The sequence below is a fragment of the Camelus bactrianus genome, chromosome 18, assembly GCF_048773025.1.
Source record: "Camelus bactrianus isolate YW-2024 breed Bactrian camel chromosome 18, ASM4877302v1, whole genome shotgun sequence".
Taxonomy (NCBI): Eukaryota; Metazoa; Chordata; class Mammalia; order Artiodactyla; family Camelidae; genus Camelus; species Camelus bactrianus.
Window position 1 is genome coordinate 7474908 of NC_133556.1, and position 17919 is coordinate 7492826.

At 58.0% G+C, this 17919-nt stretch overlaps 3 protein-coding genes across 4 annotated transcripts; 1 reads left to right on the forward strand and 2 right to left on the reverse strand.

The window, feature by feature from the left end:
* Positions 1–691: 691 nt before the first annotated feature.
* ALKBH4 (alkB homolog 4, lysine demethylase) lies at positions 692–6368 on the reverse strand. Its single transcript, XM_010952732.3, has 3 exons — positions 6211–6368; positions 3698–3895; positions 692–1587 (listed from the first exon to the last, which is right to left on the reverse strand). Exons 1-3 carry the CDS (start codon positions 6331–6333, stop codon positions 1000–1002), a joined length of 909 nt encoding a protein of 302 aa, XP_010951034.1. The 5' UTR covers positions 6334–6368; the 3' UTR covers positions 692–999.
* Positions 6369–6425: 57 nt separating this feature from the next.
* Positions 6426–13277, forward strand: LRWD1 (leucine rich repeats and WD repeat domain containing 1). Of its 2 annotated transcripts, none has more exons than XM_074345874.1 (15): positions 6426–6630; positions 7140–7374; positions 7492–7608; positions 8074–8214; positions 8462–8566; positions 8830–8952; positions 9030–9144; positions 9370–9479; positions 9674–9881; positions 10396–10468; positions 10575–10715; positions 12300–12391; positions 12564–12719; positions 12800–12912; positions 13009–13277. In XM_074345874.1, exons 1-15 carry the CDS (start codon positions 6551–6553, stop codon positions 13153–13155), a joined length of 1956 nt encoding a protein of 651 aa, XP_074201975.1. In that variant the 5' UTR covers positions 6426–6550; the 3' UTR covers positions 13156–13277. The 2 variants fall into 2 exon arrangements, with proteins under 2 accessions (XP_074201975.1, XP_074201976.1); XM_074345875.1 differs by having other exon boundaries at positions 7492–7575.
* Positions 13278–13488: 211 nt separating this feature from the next.
* POLR2J (RNA polymerase II subunit J) lies at positions 13489–17326 on the reverse strand. Its single transcript, XM_010952733.3, has 4 exons — positions 17169–17326; positions 15866–15955; positions 14290–14464; positions 13489–13716 (listed from the first exon to the last, which is right to left on the reverse strand). The coding sequence occupies exons 1-4, from the start codon at positions 17219–17221 to the stop codon at positions 13681–13683; spliced, it is 354 nt and encodes a 117-aa protein (XP_010951035.1). The 5' UTR covers positions 17222–17326; the 3' UTR covers positions 13489–13680.
* Positions 17327–17919: the final 593 nt, after the last annotated feature.

Consider the following 17919-nt stretch of genomic DNA (forward strand, 5'->3'; position numbering starts at 1 on the left):
CGGCCAGCAGATGGGCTCACTCAGCCCCGAGACGCGCACGCAGCCTCTGCGGGGCCTCCGCGGGGCTCTCCAGACCAGGCCGGCAGCTTGGCAGCCACAGTGCCACTTGGCACGGTGGCCAGCGGCTCTCCACACCTGACACGGCTGAGAACATGTCAGAGGGACATGAAACCCAGGGCTGTGAACCTCTCCAGGCTGTGGTGCGGCCTGGCCCCCCGTGTCCAGCCCCCACCGTGTGGCTGATGAGCCGAGTGTACTGTCATATAAGCAGCAGGAGAGAGAGCGGGCCACGGGCCCAGAGCGCACCGCCACCCTCAGCCTCCCCAGGCTGCTCCTCCCCTGCTCACGGGGCAGCCGCCCACGCAGATCAGCACCACACAGCACTGACACCAGAAAGGGAGCCACCTTGCACTGTCCCAGGAGCTGAGGAGACCCCCCACCCCAGTTTTTAACAGCATGGGGAGGGGTGGGTACCAGACTCAGATTTCCCTGTCCTCATCACATCCCGCACCCCATGGGGTCAAGCACACCTGGGCAGAGCCTGACACAGAAGCTGTCACCAGCTCTGCCGCCTGACACAACAATAACCTCAAATCCAACTCTGGTCTCCAGCCCGGCACACACCCTAAAGAAGGGCCTGCAGGCTGGGATGTCGGACAGCCCCATTCAGAGACGGATAAAGAAAATGGTCTGAAGTGGTACCAATGTTTTTTAAGGTCAAGTTATGCCACTGCCCCCAAAATGTGAGAAATCAAACAACTCAAATAAGTGGCTGGATGCAGGCCAAAGAGAACCAACCGGAGGCCCAATCCATCAAGCCAGCTGGCAGGCAGGGCTCCCACTGCTTGGGGCGAGAGTGTCAGGCCATCTCCTCTTAAAACCTAATCAGGGAAACAAGGCCCTTGCGCCTGGCGCCCCTTCAATCCTGGCGAATGGTCCACTCTGGAGCCAGCAGCCCCCGCCAGCCCCAGCACCAGCTCCTGTCCCCAGGGAGGCAGCTCACAGGGGTTTCCCCTCAAAGGAGAGTGAGATTTGCAGGAGTTCCCGCCCTAGTTCTTGCTGCCTCCCACCAGGACCGAACTCAGCTGACAGCTCCCTGAAGGTGGCGCTCACGCGGCGGGCCTCGATGTGTCTGCGGTGGATGGCGTGCTTCCACTGGTGCCGCGCGGCTCCCGTGAGCACCAGCAGAGAGCGGCGGGGCAGGGGGACGGCCACCTCCACCTCCTGGCACAGGACGGACCTGCTGGGGGCCATCACGCCTTCCACCAGGGCCTCCGGGAAGCCGGACGGGGCCAGGCAGAGCAGCAGGCTGCCGGGTGCCTCCCGGGACATGGACAGCACAGTGGAGGACAGCAGGTTGAGGCTCACCAGCCGTTCCCCCCACAGCCAGGCGTCATCCAGGTGGGGGTCGATGGCCGAGCCCCGCTCTGGGCAGTAGTCCAGGTTACACTGCTCCACGGGCCAGAAGTCCTCCAGGACAGGGTAGAGGCCCATTCTCCGCACCACCTCCCGGCTGAAGCTGGGGAGGCCTTGGAAGCCAGCGGTCTTTAGCTTCTGTTTCCGAAAGTTGACCTTGGGGCCGTAGTCCTGAAGGATGAGGACAAAAAGGGAGTGAGGGATTGAGTTTACAGAAATGGCATCACACACCAGGGCTGAAGAATCCAAACACAGTGACCAAGACGAGCAAAGATTTCTGACTTCATGGATCTGACACTCCAGCAGGAGGAGGCCGGCACCAAGAAGATAAATAGGAACAGCAAACATCAGATGGCAGTAAGTGCTGAGGGGAAAAATAAAGGAGGGAAAGGAGATATGAAGTGTCAGGGGGAGGTCTCAGCCCAGGTACTGCAGGAAGTGGAGCTAGAGACAAGAAACCCATGTGCAGGCAGTGTCCCCGGGAGGAGTCGGGACCCGGGAAGAAAGAGCAGCGAGGCAGGGAAGGCCAGCCCCAGGCAGCACCACCCAACTGGCCACCACTGGGCATGACTGGGCTTTAGGACCACAAGGGAGAACAGTTTCCACAGGACCTAGCAGCGGATCCACTCCTAGCTTCACACCCAAGAGAACTGAAAACACAAGCCCATGCAGAAATCTGTACTCGAATATTCACAGCACTGTTCACAACAGCCAAAAAGTGTCCACCAAGGATGAATGATGAACAGAGTCATCTATCCATACAATGGAATATTCAGCCACAAAAAGCAGTAAAGCCTTGACATAGGCTGCAAAGTGTCGAACCCTAAAAGCGTTACACTCAGTGGAAGACACCTACACAGAGGGTCGCATGTTCCATAATCCTGTTCATATGACTGTCCAGAAGAGGCAAATCCCCAGAGACAGAAAGAAGATTAGTGGTGGCTGGGTGATGAGGGAATGGGGAATGACTGCTAATAGGTACCAGTTTCCTTTGGGATGAAGAGAATGTTCCAGAACTAGACAGTGGGTGGTGGTTGCACAACACTGTGGCTTTACTGAAAACCAAGCCACTGAATTATACACTTGAAATGGGTGAATTTTATGGTATGTGGCTTCTATCTAAAAAAGGAAACAAAACCAAAAAACATTTGGGAGGAGGGAGCCTTGTAGAATTCACCTCAGATCTGTGGCCCGAAGGGTAAAAGAGGGGCGCATCTATTTGCCGACCACGGCCCCCTGGGGTCCCCCTCCAGCAGAGGCTGGAGGCTGGCTCCACCTGGTGGCAGTCTTTCTCCATCTCTGCATGGCTCAGCGCCAGGGCCCGCGGGCTCCTGCAGGCCACACGGACCCCTCAGCAGTGTTGGGATGAGAGGCCTGAAGGGTCTGTAACAGAGCAGTGACGAGATGTCAGTGGGGTCACTTGCTCCCTACTGAAGCCGCCTGAGGAGGGGCGAGGTCTGCGCAGGACACACCTGCAGCAGGTGCTGGCGGTGGCCTGGGGTGTATGTTCTCAGATTCAGAAAGAAAGAGCTGACAGGAATCACCAGTGAGAGACAGAGAAATCAGGAAAGATCCACGGTCTCTGGCCTGAGCAGCTGGAAGATGGAACTTGCCGACAAGGAGACACGGCATGGGGGCGCTGCTGTGGGAGAAGGGCCACAGCTCAGCTTAGGGTCCGACAAATAGGAGACGTGGGGGTGCTGGAGACAGGAACACAAAGTCCTGAACACGCCGATGTGTGAAGCCGGGCCTCACGAAAACCAGCAAGGGAGTGTCTGGAGAAGGACGGGGGAGGCCCAAGGACTGAGCCCGAGAACAGGCTTCTGGGTTTAGGGCGTGGGGGTCAGCAGTGGAAGCAGTTTTCGAGTGGGAGCAGGAGGAGAGGAATCAAAGAGAATAACTTTTGAGAAGTTCTGCTACAGAGACAAGAGAGATGGAACTTGCTGGGAGGCCAGTGGGAAAGGTCCAGTCGAGGCAAGCCTATCTTAAGGAGACACAAGGCCGCATAAGAGGGGTCGGCATGCAGCATGCAGCTGCGTGGGGCTGGGAGAGGAGCTGGGCACAGGCGAGACGGCAGCGTGGGCACAGCGCAGGCACCGCGGCAGAGGCACCGCTGCTTGGCCCCTAACGGCCCTGGGGGCTGGGGGTTGGCCGCAGAGGAGGGCACTAAGAGGAAGGGGGGGCAAAGGGGCCCCAGGGTCAGGAGCCTGAAAGGGCCCTGCGGCACGACTGTCCTCTCTGGCTGGCCCAGCCCTCCTCCCCAAGCTCTGGGCTGGCCTACCTGCTTCCTCCGCCCAGACTGTGAGAGCTTCCAGGGTTCACAGTCCATCAGCTGCACCATCTCGGCTTCTTCCTCCTGAGTCACGAAGTCCTCAATCAGTGTCACGCCTGGGAAGGGGAAGGCCCAGCCTTCAAAGTCAGATTCCTCAGCCCCCACGGCCCAGCCAGTGTCAGCATAGTAAATGAACCGGTGTGTTTTCTGCAAAAGAAAGGCAGGGGTCGTGTAAGCCCAAGGAACAGCCCCCGCCCAGCAGTTCACCCTCCCTGCACACTTTACAGGGCAGCTGGAGTCTAGAGGGAGGTGGGACCCCTGGCCTGGGCCACCTCCTGGGAAAGGCCCCCAGCTCCCCCACTTCCTACATCCCTCATCTGTAAAAGGGAAGTGTCCCATAACCATTCTTACATTCTCCATTTTACAGATGAGGCCACTGAGGCTCAGCAGTTAAGGAACTAGCCCAAGGCTGCATAGCTGGGGAGCAGCCTTCAAGGCCACAGGGCTCCTGTGTTGCTGTGAGGTACCTTCTGTCCTCTCCAGGCTGGTGAGGATGAAAGGAGAGGACTGTGAGAAAGTAACTGGCCCTGACCAGGAGTTCGAGAAATAAGACCCCAGGAGTGTTCAGGGGGTGAGGAGCGCATGCTGGGAGCTCTTTCCGGCTACAGTGGGGGTGTCTCTGGGCCCCAATCTACATTATGGAAGCCACAGGCACTGCCTGAGTTTCCCTTCAATAAAGAGCAGAACTTGCCAGTCCCCCCTGAGGAGTGCTGGGCTCGGGCTGACGACCTCCTGCGGCAGGGCCTTCAGGAGCTGCCTCCAGTTTCCAGCAGAGGCCACCTTCATCCTGAGCCTCCAGCCAGTGACCCAGCATGAGCCTGGCCATTTCTGCCCAACCTGGGACTGCCTACCAGGTAGCCTTTGCTCCAGAGCTTCTGGTTAGGTTGGCCATAACTTTGTCGGACCTACATTGCAGTCTGAGGGGGCCCCTGCCCCAGGAAGTCGGCTTCCTCCCCTTTATGTTCTACAGGCATTGCCAGCACCCCCGCCTATCTCTGAACCATCACATCCTCTGTCCCCTGGCGGAACACACAAAAAGTAAGGAGTCACCCTGCATATTTCACTTGTTCCTTAGCCGTCAGGTCAGGAAGATGCTACCCCCTTGGTGCCTTGAGCCTCCACACCCCTGCCCACAGGCACAGTTCAGACTTTTGGCAAGGCCTGAAAAACTTTTTTTTTTTAAGTTTTTAATTGTAGTAAAATATATACAACCACATATATTGTATACATAAAATTTACCTTCTTAGCCATTTTTTAAACATATAGTTCACTGTGTTAAGTATATCCACATTGTCGTGCAACCAGTCTCCAGAACTTTTTCATCTTGCAAAACTAAAACTCTACCTGTTAAACAACACCTCCCTGCCACTGGCACCCACCATTCTACTCTGTCTCTGTGATTTTGACCACTGGAGGAACCTCATACAAGTGGAATCACACAGTATTTGTCTTTTTTGTGACTGGCTTACTTCACCGAGCATAATGTCCTCAGGGTTCATCCTGTTGTAGCCTGTGTCAGAATTTTCTTCCTTCCTTTCTAAGACTGGATAATATTCCATTGTATGGATGGACCCTATTTTGTTCATCTTTTCATCTGTCCATGGACACTTGGGTTGCTTCCACCTCTTAGTTGTTGTAACTTTGTTATGAACATGGGTGTACAGATGTCTCAAGATCCTGCTTTCAATTCTTTTGGGTACACACCGAGGAGTGGGATTGCTGGATCACAGAGTAGCTCTACTTTTAATTTTCTGAGGAACTGCCATTGTTTTCCACAGGACCTTCCCAGCTTTTATCATGGACACTGAGTTTCCACTGGCTTCCCAGCCTCCTTTCCTTCCTATCCCTCCTTCCTGCTCCCAGGATCTTCCTAAAATTCACAAGTAACTTCCTTTAAAACCCTCAAGAGCTCACCAAGGCCCTCAGGACCAGTCCAGCCAACTTGACCACAGTAGTAGGTAGGCTGGACTCACCCCCCGTCGTCTGAAGCATCACTCACCTTCCCCAGGCCTTGGCTCAAGCAATTCCCCAGCTGGAGCGCCCTTGCTCCACTCAAGAGGCTCTGAGTCCTTTTTCGTTAAGTCATTGGAATTAATTTCCTCTTTGCCCATTTTCGTCTAAGGCCTCGTGGGGCCCTTCGCCCTGGTTTTCGGCACCTTCTACTCTCCCCACGTCGTCTCCCCATGGCCCCTGAAGCTCTCAACCCCAGACATGGGGGCTACGTTTGTTGTCAGACAGGTTCCAGAGGTGAGCTGTGGTCGGACTGCACCCTCGTCTCAGCCCCTTCCCCACTGAAAGCCCACTCCTCAAAGCTCTCATCTCCTCTCCCCACAACGCCTCCAGGGCCAGGGCCACTGACACGGTTTGATCCGGAGCCCGTCTTTCAGGGCCATCCCCGGCCTCAGTTTCCCCGGATGAAGAGTGGCGTTAGTTATAGGTGTGGCCTCTCTCCCAGCCCTCACCTGCGGGGGGTGCTGCCAGGGCGGGTCACCTCCGCGCTGGCGCTCGCAGACCAGACAGGTCCGGATGCCCTTGCAGCCGCATTCCCGAAGGACCTCAGGGGCCGCCACCGCCGCAGCCGCCATTACCGCGTCCTGGCACCAGGGCGCAGGAGCGGGGCCGCGGGGGCCGCTGGGAGTTGTAGTCCAAGAGCAGGGCATGAGCTCCTCCAGGATACTTCCTTCCGGTCGTCGCCGCCGACCGATTCGCGCGGCGCCACCTCCTGGACTCGGCCAGCCGCTGGCGCCAGCTCCAGGACTCCAGTGCCGCCGATCCGGTCAACGCGGGCCGCGCCTCCTCGCCATGGGCCCCCTCTCGGCGCGGCTGCTGATCCAGCGGGGGCGACCCAAGAGCGACCGGCTGGGAAAGATCCGGAGCCTGGAGTAAGGGCCGGGGCCACACAGCCAGCCACCCGGGCCTGGGTCGCGGGATGGTCGGGAAAATAGGCTGAGACCGTTCTCTTTTCGTTGGTCGACCCGGTTATAGCCCTGTTGGCTCCACAGAGTCTCTAATCACTGGAGCCAAACGCCGTCCTCGCCATAAGTTGGGCCATGGGCCCGGAGCGGCATTACCCCAGAAAAGGGCCTGCGCTGCTAGGGAGACAATCTTGCAGAAAAAATATGGAGCAACCTGTTGAGATATTTTCAGAGGACCTGGAAAGCACAGAGGAACCCCCCTAGAGGATCAGGAAAAGCATCCTGGAGGAGGCCAGCTCCCCCGAGTTCTAAAATAGTTACAAAATTAAAATAAGGTGGGGGGGATTTGGAGGAGAGGCTCCGCATGAGCAAGACATGTCAAGTGAAAACGCCTTTGGAGGCGCCATTGGCTACCACAGGTGTGGGGTGAGAGGCCTGCCTGCCCCCTGAACCCTCCTTGTCTGCCTCCTCCCCAGCCTATCAGGGCTGAAGCTGCTCTCAGAGCACTTGGACCCCAAGCTCCTGAGCCGCCTGAAGCAGCTGCAAGAGCTGGACCTCTCCAACAACCAACTGGAGACGCTGCCCGCAAACCTGGGCCTGTCCCACCTGCGCATCCTCCATTGTGCCAACAACCAGCTGGGTGATGTCACCGCGCTGTGCCAGTTCCCACAGCTCGAGGAGCTCAGCTTGGAGGGCAACCCCTTCCTGACAGTAAGTGATGGCCCCCAGCGGCCCCACATCCAGGGCCAGCAGTCTGTGGGCTGGGGCTCAGCAACCCCTGAGCCCTAGGCTGGGGCGACCCCAAGCCTCTCTTCTCTCATCCTCCAGGTCAGTGACAACCTGAAAGTTTCCTTCCTCCTGCCCAAGCTCCGTAAGGTCAACGGCAAGGATGCTTCCTCAACTTGCTCTCAGGTGGAGAACTTGAACCGGGAGTTGACCATCAGGGTAAGGGGCAGGGAGGTGTTGCTGGTGAGCATTCAGGGGCCTCCAGGAGCAAGTGACAGAATTAGACATTTGGAGGACACTAACGGGGGTTACAGGGGCTCTCTGCCCCAACTGTGAGCAGCCCTGAGCCCCTAGCCTGACCTGTTACTCTGAGCCTGGCTGTGGTGCTTGGCCTCTTGTTCTTGGAGGTCCTACCCTCTGCGTGTGCAGGCAGGGCCTGGCAGGGAAGGCTGGGACACTTTCTTGGTGACTTAACTCTGGGCCAGCTCCTCCCTTCTGGGGCAGTTTCTCTTTGTGTGTTGCTTGGGTTTGTACCACTTGCAGCTAAGGAGTCTGTGGTTCAGGGAGGCTTCCAGGAGGTGAGGTTGAGATAACCTCTGGCCATGAGATTGGAGGCAGAGGTGCCATGGAGGGTCCAGGAGAGCTGGGGTGGGCTGGGCCTGAATCTGGTCCCTTTCATGCCAGGTTACAGCTCACTGGGAGAAGTTCATGGCCGCACTGAGCCCAGAGGAGGGGGCGGAAAAGGCCCAGGCAGACTTTGTGAAGTCTGCTGTCCGGGATGTCCGCTACGGGCCCGACTCTCTCAGCGACTTCACCCAGTGGCGGGTATGTCCTCAGCCTGCTGTGCTGGGAGTCGGTTCTCACAGCTCCTCCCTGGTTCCTGCAGCCTGAGCCACCGTGGAAGACTCTGGCCACAAGGGGATATGGGGAGTGGGGCAGGTCAGGGAGGGCAGCCCTGCTGGCTGGAAATGCTCTTTGCCAACTCGGAAAGCACCCTCTGACTAGGAGTCTGGGCAGGGGCTAGAGGCCCCCGGGACTGTGCCCAGCTTCCTGATGGCCTGGCCCCACCTAGGTGCGGATGATCTCTGAGGAACTGGTGGCCTCTGGTAGGGCTCAGGTGCATGAGGCTGACGTCCCAGAGAAGCCCCCCCAAGTTACAGCTACACTGGAACCCAGGGTGAGTTCCGGGGAGCTCCCAGGGCCTGCTATGGCCCTTCCTGCCCAGGGAGGCAGCAGGGAAGCAAGTGTCGTGGAAATGAGCCCAGGAAATGGCCTCCAATCCCTGAGCTGGTTACTTCTGACCCTAGGCCAGCCCTTGCCTCCTGTACTCGTGGGAGGGCACAGTCCAGCCTCTGATGGGGAGGAAGGAAGTCCTGGGCAGATGGGCCCATGGTCACCAGGCCCTCAACCTGCCTGCCTGTCCCCCTGCCCCTTCCACAGATCAGGCCAGTGGCCTCGAAACGGCTGGGCGATGTCCCACTCAGCCTCTCTCCCAACAAGCGGGTGTGCACCTCCCCGTTGGCCCAGGTGGAGGGCAGCCCCATGGGCCCTGATGGCAGCCAGGTAAGCTAGCAGGGTGGAAGGGAGTGTGTGGCGGGAGCAAGGGCTGGGACCGCTGTGACCCCCCCCTTCCCCCACAGCCTGCCCTGCAGCTGGAGCCCCTGCACTTCCTGCAATGCCACAGCAAGAACAACAGTCCTCAGGACCTGGACACCCAGCTCTGGGCCTGCGCCTTCGAGCCGGCCTGGGAGGAGGGTACACCCTTGGTGGGCAGGCAGGGCAAGGGCCACAGGGAACAATCAGAACAAGCATCCTGGGCAGGGGGCCTGGGGATGCCAGCTGAAGGGGGTGGCCTGGGTGGATGGGGGATTCGGGGGCAGGAGGAACAGAGAGCTTGAAAAGTGTCATCAAGGGCAGGAGGCGGAGCTGCAGTGGGGAACCTTACAGAGGACGTTTCACCAGGCTGACCCCTCAAAACAGGGCAGGCAGGGGCCACTTCCCAGACCGTGGCCACGTGTGGCGGGGAGGCCGTGTGTGTGATCGACTGCCAGACGGGCATGGTGCTGCACAAATACAAGGCACCTGGTGAGGTGAGTTCCGGGGCCCCGTGCCGGCAGGGTGTCCAGCGGAGCCTCAGCTCCCAGGGGCAGGAGTGCTGGGGTCGCAGTCCAGACTCTGCCACCTGTTCACCAGGTGGCCCTTTTCTTTGACGCCAGGCCACAGTTTCCCTGGCCCGGCCCTGCAGGCACATGCACATGCGTGACCGCTCCCCTCCCCTCCCCAGGAGTTCTTCTCAGTGGCCTGGACGGCCCTGATGGTGGTCACACAGGCTGGCCACAAGAAGCGCTGGAGCGTGCTGGCAGCTGCTGGCCTGCGTGGCTTGGTCCGGCTGCTGCACGTGCGTGCTGGCTTCTGCTGTGGGGTCATCCGGGCCCACAAGAAGGCCATCGCCACCCTCTGCTTCAGCCCCACCCATGAGACCCACCTCTTCAGTAAGACCCTCTCCCTGCACCCCCAGGGCTCCCTCAGCACCTGTGATCTGCAGCCGGACGCCTCAAGGCTCCCTCCCTGGGGTGGCAGGCAGCTCCTGTGGCTGGCGGGCCTCACGCCGGGCTCTGAGTTTGACTCAGGCTGGTAGAAGCAACATGGCTTCATGGACGACTGACTGATTCTGTCTTTCCCCAAAACCTGCTCTGTGGCCTTGGAGGTTCCCAGCAAGCTGGGCCACTCTGTCTGTGAGCTGGGTGGTTACCCCGGCTCTCCAGGTATGGCGAGCCAGCCCAGCAAGGGTGATACCTGAGCAGAGGCCTGCGAGACATGGCTGCCTGGTCTGGGGCACGTTAGGTTAGAGCAAGATAAGAATGATAGGCCCCGGAGTCTTCTGTCTCCCAGCCGTGGCCCGCCCTCCCTCCCTGCCCTGGGACCACAGTCTCAGCCTGGGATGCAGCTGCAGGAGGGAGCAGGGCCTCCTCAGGGCCACGTCTCTCCTTCCCATCCCCTTCTCAGCGGCCTCCTATGACAAGCGGATCATCCTCTGGGACATCGGGGTGCCCAACCATGATTACGAATTCCAGGCCAGGTGATGCTTTGAGGCAGGGCTTGGGAGGTGGGGGCAGGGGCACTGGCCACTGGGGCGGGTGGACACCTGAGTCTGTGGTTTCACGTTCTCCCTCACCGGCCGGCAGCCAGCTGCTTACACTGGATGCCACCTCCATCGCCCTGCGCCTCTGCCCCGTCGCCTCCTGCCCAGATACCTACCTGCTGGCCGGCTGTGAGGGTGGCTGCTGCTGCTGGGACGTGCGGCTGGACCAGCCTCAAAAGAGGAGGTGAGAACAGGCAGGGATGCCTTGAAAGCCAATCCTTGGAGCTGGATGGCTGCCAGTCCAGGTGTGTTTCCCCAGGGACACCTGCCAGGGGTTGTGCCAAACCACGCCCCCTGTCCTGGGGGCTGTTTTCAGGGGCCTCTTCAGAGAGCTGTCCTGTTCCCACCTCCTGCTCATCTCTCGGGGAAGGGCCCCTGGGCTGGTCTGTTGCCTCCTGGGCTGTGATCACCTCCCTTTCAACCCGGGCCTTCACTTCTGCCTGGGTCCTCCCACTCACCCACGATGTGACTTTCTTCTGTCCAATGTGATTTCCTCATCTGTGAAGTGGAGACAGTAACTCACATCCCAGGGCTAGTGGAGGGGAAGGGAACAGTGCCTGGTCAGGAACGAGGCCCCGGAAAGGCCAGGTTGAGGCTTGCGGCTCATCCGAACCACCGGAAGGCCTCAGACAGTGCTTGGCAGGGGGTACCCTCATGGGGCCCACAGCCTAGTCTGGAAGACAGGCATTAAAATGCCACAAAGTGTGATTGATGTCAACTATGAAGGAAAGTAAGGTGCTCTGAGGGGAGCAGGGAGGCCGAGGGGACTCTGAGGTGACTGGTGGCGGACAGACAGGTCCTCAGGCTTATCCTCTCTATGTCAGCCCTGTGAGGGAATCAGGCGGGCAGAGGGAGGGAAGGTGCTCACACAGAGGGAACAGCATGTGCAAAGGGCCAGTGGCGGGGAGAGCTGACTGACCAGGGAGCTCTGGCAGCAGCTTGGAAAACCATAGGGAATGGCACAGGGCAAGTTGGCAAAGCTGCCTGGGCCAGGGGACACCAGCTCTGTGGGCCATGGTAAGATCTTGAATTTTATCCAAAGAGCAGGGAATAGCCTGGGAAGGATTTTAGGGTGGGTGGCTGGAGGGACTTGTAACTTGTCACAATGCCTTAGCACAGACTGTGGCAGCTATCAAGCCAGGTGTTGGTGGGGCCCCGTGCCACACAGGGGAGTTCAGCCCTGGACCCGCCTCCTCCCTCCCTGCACACTCATGTCTGCCTGGTGCCCAAGTCCAGTGGCTTCTCCCCCACATCTTACATGTGTCTGCTTCTCATGGTTGGTACTCGGCTGCCTTTCTGACCCCAGGTAGCCTCTCCAGGACTCCGGGCAGCTGCTGGCTAGCCTTTCTAAGCAGTGTGACCCCAGACACACTATTCAGCTTGGAAGCATTCAGCAGCCACTCCCCACTGTCTTCAGGGTCAGAGCAGACCCCTCCCCAATTTCTCCCTTCTCAGGCCTCCAGCCCTCAGCCTAGAAACACCTGCCTGCCTTCCTGGGGAACTGCTCATCTCGGTCAGCCCCAGAGGCACTGCCTCATTCCAGAACTCTTCCTGGCCACACCCCTACCCCTATCCCAGAAAAACTAGCCCCTCATGCTTCTAAGATCCCACCACCTGTCACTCAGTACACTCAGGCGCGGGCTCCCCCTTCCAGGGCCTGGAACAGAAGGCAGGCCCAGAATAAGTGCCCAGTGGATATTTGAATGAGTGAGCAGCTTTTTGTTTGTGCAGCCTTCTTAGCTGACCAGCATCTTCTGTTGCCCCGCAGGGTGTGTGAAGTGGAGTTTGTCTTCTCTGAGGGCTCTGAGGCATCTGGACGGAGAGTAGATGGGCTGGCGTTTGTTAATGAGGATGTCGTGGGTGAGTGAGCCCTGCTTAGGGGACAGGCTGGCCTCCTGGGACCCAGATGGGCCGTGGTCAGGCCTTCCGGGGGGTCACTTCTCCATGGGCTGGGGTTTAGGTCCAAGGGCTTCTGAGGGGTCCCCACTGTGGAAGAGGAATTGCCAGGCTCCGTTCTTCACTCTTCCAACAGCCTCCAAGGGGAGTGGCCTGGGCACCATCTGCCTGTGGAGCTGGAGCCAGACATGGGGGAGCCGGGGCAGCCAGTCCACGGTGGCGGTGGTGGTCCTGGCTCAGCTGCAGTGGTCGCTCACCGAGCTGGCCTACTTCTCACTCAGCACCTGTCCTGGTGAGTCGCCCACCTGCCCCATCCCCGCCCCACCTCTGGGAGCTCTGCCCCACCTTAGATTCCAATCTCTGTCCTGGCAGATGAGGGGACTGTGCTCTGTGGGGATGAGGAGGGCAACGTGTGGCTCTACGATGTCCGGCACATCCTAGCGCAGCAGCCTCCACTGCTCGCAGCCCCACAGCCCCCCACGCAGGTATGCACGGCTCGCACCTCTCCCCTGATGGGGCGGGTGCGGCAGAGGGGCCTGGATCAAGAAGCAGGAGCCCAGCCCCCTCTGTCTTCCCATCAGATCCTTAAGTGGCCCCAGCCCCAGGCCCTGGGCCAGACAGTGACCAGGACTATGGTGAACATGGTAGTGGCCAACTCCACCTTCACCTACCTCACCGCTCTGACGGACTCCAACATTGTCGCCATCTGGAGGAGAAACCAGCCTTGACTGTGCGGGAGCACCTGCCTCTTGCAAAGCACCAGGGACACAACTTAACTTATTCAGCTTTGGGGGTAATGACAGGGATCTAATTATTGGTGAATACTTTTATTAAACCCTACTATATAAGAGGGCTGAGAACTGTTTGTGGGCCCCACCTGGTGCCCCTACACTGAGTAAGTCAGGCAGACGTGGCAGCTGGGGCTTCTAGAGCAGAGATTCCCAGAAGCACGTGGGTTTTCAGTTGCCTTCTGCTTCAGATGGCCACCCCATCACCTCTACCTCCACCAAATTGACAGTCCATCTGCGATGAAGTCGCCTCTGCTTCCGTCCACATCTGGGTCTTTTCCAGCCATACTTTATTAGAAAGATAAAACAGACTCTGTGCAGGACACACCAGTGTTGGGGGCGAGGGGCTCACTGGAATCGCCACAAGGAGGCCCACAGCCGGAGGACGTGCTCTTGTCCACTTAGTGCCTGGAGAAGGGCTGCGTGCAGGGTAGGAACTGGCTGAGCAAGACTCCTTCCAGCCCGTTATTCAATTCCTTCTTGCTTGTCTTTGATGGCCACCTGAAGGAGAGGAAGGAGGTGGCACCTTTAGCTGGAACGGCTGGGGTGAGGATGTCAGAAACGCAGCCCCTGCATCCCTGACCAAGGTCTGTCAGGAAACCACCACCACTCCCTTCCCCAGAGCATAGCCACGAACTGAACCGGGGCCCCATACAGATCCAGGCGCTCGGCAGCCAGTCCTGCCCACCCCACTACTTCTCTGTAGCACAGGGCCTGCTGCCTGGGACGGGAATCAGGTGGAGCAGGGGTGCTTCCTGGTGAAATCTGACAAGCCATGGATCGTTCCCACTCTAAACTGTCTAGACTTAGAAGCCTGCTGCATGAACAGGTGTGGCCAACCCTGCGATGATGTGGACAGCAGGGCCCAGGCCTTAACTTCGTAACCCCTTACCCCATGCTTCCTGGACGCTGGGGTGGTCATCCCTCCTGTCACCACCTCCACCCCTCTCACTCGCTCCCCGCCACCCCAAACAAGTCAGGGGACACACCCCAGAGGTCAACCTAGGTGTGGGCATACAGGCTGCGCCCAGACCGACCTCTCCCCCGACCACAGCGGCATGTCCAGCCCCTCACCCGGAATCGCTCTTCCAGCAGGGAGAGCTCGCTGATGAGGTCTGTGATGGCGTTGGTGAAGGCCTCCTGGGGGCTGTAGTCCGGGGTGGTCTGCACGCGGATGATGATCTTGTGCTCCAAGGGGTGGGGGACTTTGTAGCCAGCAAATAGCACCTGTGGGTCCTTCAGCAACTGTCTGAGATACAGGGATGGGCAGGGTGAGGGAGGGCGGTGAGCCTAGTGCCCCTGTGGCTCTGGTCCCTTGTGGCTGACCAGGCATTCTAACCAAGGAGTCTACCTGGTAGGTGGGAGCCTGTAAGCAAATGCAACTACTCTTGATGTTCAGTTGTTTGCCCCCCACTCCATCCTCAAGTAAAAGACACTGAAGAATACCATGTGGGGACTCCCTGCCTACACATTCCTGCATCCATGAGACCAATGACCCTCTCTAGCAAACAGGGTTTCCAGCAAACTTCCCTCAGGGGACATCAGGGACCCTGCAACGCCCCCAAAGAGACCTCCTTGGGCAATAAAAATCCAGCCAGTGTTCAGTAAACCAGAACACAAACCCCATTCCCAGCCCCAAAAGAGCATCTGGCACGGCAGTAAAGGCAGCAGGGGGAGGAGGCCCCGGGCTCTGAGCAGTTAAGGAAATGGAAATGGAAGTGCTCTGGGTGATGCAGGCGGACCGCTGCCGTCCGCACACAGGGGTCCTGGTCTGGGAGGCCATGGTGAAGTGAAGCCTGCGTTGTGAGTTGTGCCCTGGGCACCTGTGGGTTTTCTCCAGAGCAGCTCTGTCAAGTGTGAACACAGAGTGGGAGAGCCCTGGCACAGGTGGGGACACTGGGCTCACACAGTGTTGGGGCAGCAGGGGCCCAGGAGAGCCTAGGTGCACCACTGGCTGGGCTCTGGGCAGAGTCATCCAGGTATCAGATGGGCAACCCCACCTCCTACTCACAGCAGGAGACCGGGCAGGCTCCTGTCCACGGCCTCAAACATGCAAACCTGGGAAAGGTATGGCTTTGCTGATGGCACATCTCAGCAGCGGAATGACAAGTCCTTGGGCCAGAGAGGCAATCACATCGCTGACCACCTGCCTGGCCAGGACTTCACTGGTGCAAAACAACACCCACCAACCAATGTCAGGTGCCCATCAGGACACGGGGTGACTACAGAGCCCCTCTTCCATTTCCTTCCCTTATTCTATGAAGTTACACTCTCTGGCACATTTCAGAATGCCAGGTGTCACTGAGATCACTGCCACAAATGGGGGTGGGGTGAGTGGGAAGCAACCCTGACTGCTTATCCATGCTCGTGAGCACAGAGCCCCGTGCAGATCCCCTTTTCTGTGGCTTGCTGCACCTTCACTTAACTTTAGTCAGATAATGAGCCAACACAGAAGAGTGCCTATGAGAACAGATGTGGGTCAGCGTCATTTTGAAGAAGAGGTACTGGGATGTGTGAATTCTCACAGCCAGCACCCAGAAGGGCTTCCTGGAGCTCAGAGACACTTGAGAGTATTTTCTGGAACTTGTACTTGGCCTCAAAAGAGCCACATTAAACACAACCTCCCAAAAGCCTTTGATGTGGAACTTACGATTTAATAATGTTTCCCAGCGTGTGGTCTTCTTTGTTGATGGTGAACAAACAGGCATTGGGTACCTTGGTGTCCTTGTTAATGGTGATCCTAGGAAAAGGCAGAGGCGACAGATGGAGGGCAGGGGCTTCCCTCCTCCCCTGAGTCTAAACCCTGCCCTTCAAGGCAGGCTCAGGTCCCACCTCCTCCTGGTAGTCTTTCCCCATCTCTTCATCCCGTAATAGACCTCTCTGACTCAGTAGCAGTGTGGCTACCCCAAACCCAGTCACATCTGGTTCTGTGGGACTCTCACCTTCTCTGGATTCCTCCTTTTCCCTAAAGCAGAGCTTCTCAACCTTAGCACCACTGACAATTTTAGGCCAGATAATCCTTTTTTGTAGGGGGCTGTCTGGTATATAGTGTATATTAACAGCAGCCCTGGGCTCTACCCATTAGATGCCAGGAGCAACCCCTTTATGACAACCAAAAATGTTTGCAAGCATTACTTAAGTCTCCTGCGGGGCAAAATGGCCCCCAGTTAAGGACGACTGTACTCAAGGAAGACTGAAGTGGCTCGCAAGGGCTAGACCGCAGAGCTCTGCATACCAGGCAGTTAAAGAGAAGGAAAAGCCAACGTTTCAGACGGTCTCCTTTGTGCTGAGCCCTGGACTAAGCACTTTACATAAATTACCTCGTTTAATCTCCCCTTACAGACAATCCTGTGATTTAATTTCCTCCGGATGAGGAAGTGGGCCTCAGGCAGGTTAAGTTACTAGGCCAAAGACAGAGACCTTAGGCGGGGGATCCAGGAGCCAAGCGAAGGTTGTCTGCGCACTAGACTACATTTCCCTTCACCTGCAGGCAATGAGGAGTCACTGCAGGTTTTACAACGACGAATATAGATTCGCTATGAGTCTGAGAACCACCACTCTGGCTACAGCAAGGAGAATAAAAGTGGCAAGAGGGAAGACGAAAGAGGGGACCACCGGATCTCAGAGGAAAAGGTCTTTGGAGCCAGATTTCCTGGGTTTGAATATAGACTGGCCACTTTTTGTGCGCTTGGGGGAGTTACTTAACCTCTCTGAGCCTCGGTTTCCTCATTGGCAAAACGGGGAGACTCACCACAGCCTAGGACTGTCTTAAGTTTGGCAGACACAGGTACGAAGTGCTCGGCCGAGCCGACGCTCAAGCAAAGGCTGCTTCTGTATTCTGTAACCACCCCCGCCCCTTCCCCGGCAAAGGACTGGCACAGAAGCCCCAGAATCCTCGGGCGCTGATCGTCAAGGGCCCACGACTCTCCCCTGCCCAGGCCGGTTCCACTTACTTCTTCTCGCCCTCGAAGAGCAAGAACGACTCGAAGGCGGGAGGTGCGTTCATCCTAGCGCCGCAGCCGCCTCCAAAGCCACAGTTGCCGCCACCACCGCCACCAAAACCCTACAAACCAACAACTTCCGGGTTAGCGGCTGCTTCCGGGTTCCGCTGGCGGTGCCAAACCTGTGTGAGAACCGGCTTATTGCCCCCTATTGGATTGGAGGGTCTTGCGCAGGCGCGAGAAAAGCTTGCGAGAGGCTCCGCGCATGCGTAAACCCGGAAGCTCCTTCCGTGTGCTCAACTGTGGGCGCACTTTGGCACGTGCTCAGAACGCTGCGGGCTCCGTTGGGTCTGAGACATCCTTATCCAGGCTAAGGGGAAACCTTGAGATGTTCTGCTTTCTGTTCCCCATGCCCCTTGATCTCTCTTTGGAAACGTGCCCTAAGAGTACACAGCAAGAGGCTCCTGAATGGAGAATGGAGCCATAGGGTAGTGGGCAGGTGTGGCTGAGACAGCGCGGGGGAGGGGCTACGGCGCGAAAGAAGCCTCCTCTGAGCTAGACTATTGTGAATGGATAAGTCCCTTGCCAAGGTGGACTGCTACAAGACCCCTGGCTGGGTTGTCACTGGCTTGCCATGGATTGTGGCCTAGTGAGCTTCTTGTCAGGGGAGCAATTGGGTGAAGGCTGGGGAGGAGGGAGGTGTATACAGGTAAGGACAAAAAAAGGTTGCCTGCCACTTCAGTAAACAAACAATATTGTCAGC

What these genes read in the sequence shown, in the direction of transcription:
- POLR2J (XM_010952733.3), bottom strand. Translation starts at nt 17,221, where the DNA reads ATGAACGCACCTCCCGCCTTCGAGTCGTTCTTGCTCTTCGAGGGCGAG. An exon ending in CTCTTCGAGGGCGAGAAGAA is followed by an intron (nt 15,956 to 17,168) that starts GTAAGTGGAACC and finishes GCCTTTTCCTAG; the next exon opens with GATCACCATTAACAAGGACA. An exon ending in CTGGGAAACATTATTAAATC is followed by an intron (nt 14,465 to 15,865) that starts GTAAGTTCCACA and finishes CCTGTATCTCAG; the next exon opens with ACAGTTGCTGAAGGACCCAC.
- LRWD1 (XM_074345874.1), top strand. Translation starts at nt 6,551, where the DNA reads ATGGGCCCCCTCTCGGCGCGGCTGCTGATCCAGCGGGGGCGACCCAAG. An exon ending in ACCGGGAGTTGACCATCAGG is followed by an intron (nt 7,609 to 8,073) that starts GTAAGGGGCAGG and finishes CTTTCATGCCAG; the next exon opens with GTTACAGCTCACTGGGAGAA. An exon ending in CAGCTACACTGGAACCCAGG is followed by an intron (nt 8,567 to 8,829) that starts GTGAGTTCCGGG and finishes CCCCTTCCACAG; the next exon opens with ATCAGGCCAGTGGCCTCGAA.
- ALKBH4 (XM_010952732.3), bottom strand. Translation starts at nt 6,333, where the DNA reads ATGGCGGCTGCGGCGGTGGCGGCCCCTGAGGTCCTTCGGGAATGCGGC. An exon ending in CCTGGCAGCACCCCCCGCAG is followed by an intron (nt 3,896 to 6,210) that starts GTGAGGGCTGGG and finishes TTTCTTTTGCAG; the next exon opens with AAAACACACCGGTTCATTTA. An exon ending in AGTCTGGGCGGAGGAAGCAG is followed by an intron (nt 1,588 to 3,697) that starts GTAGGCCAGCCC and finishes CTCATCCTTCAG; the next exon opens with GACTACGGCCCCAAGGTCAA.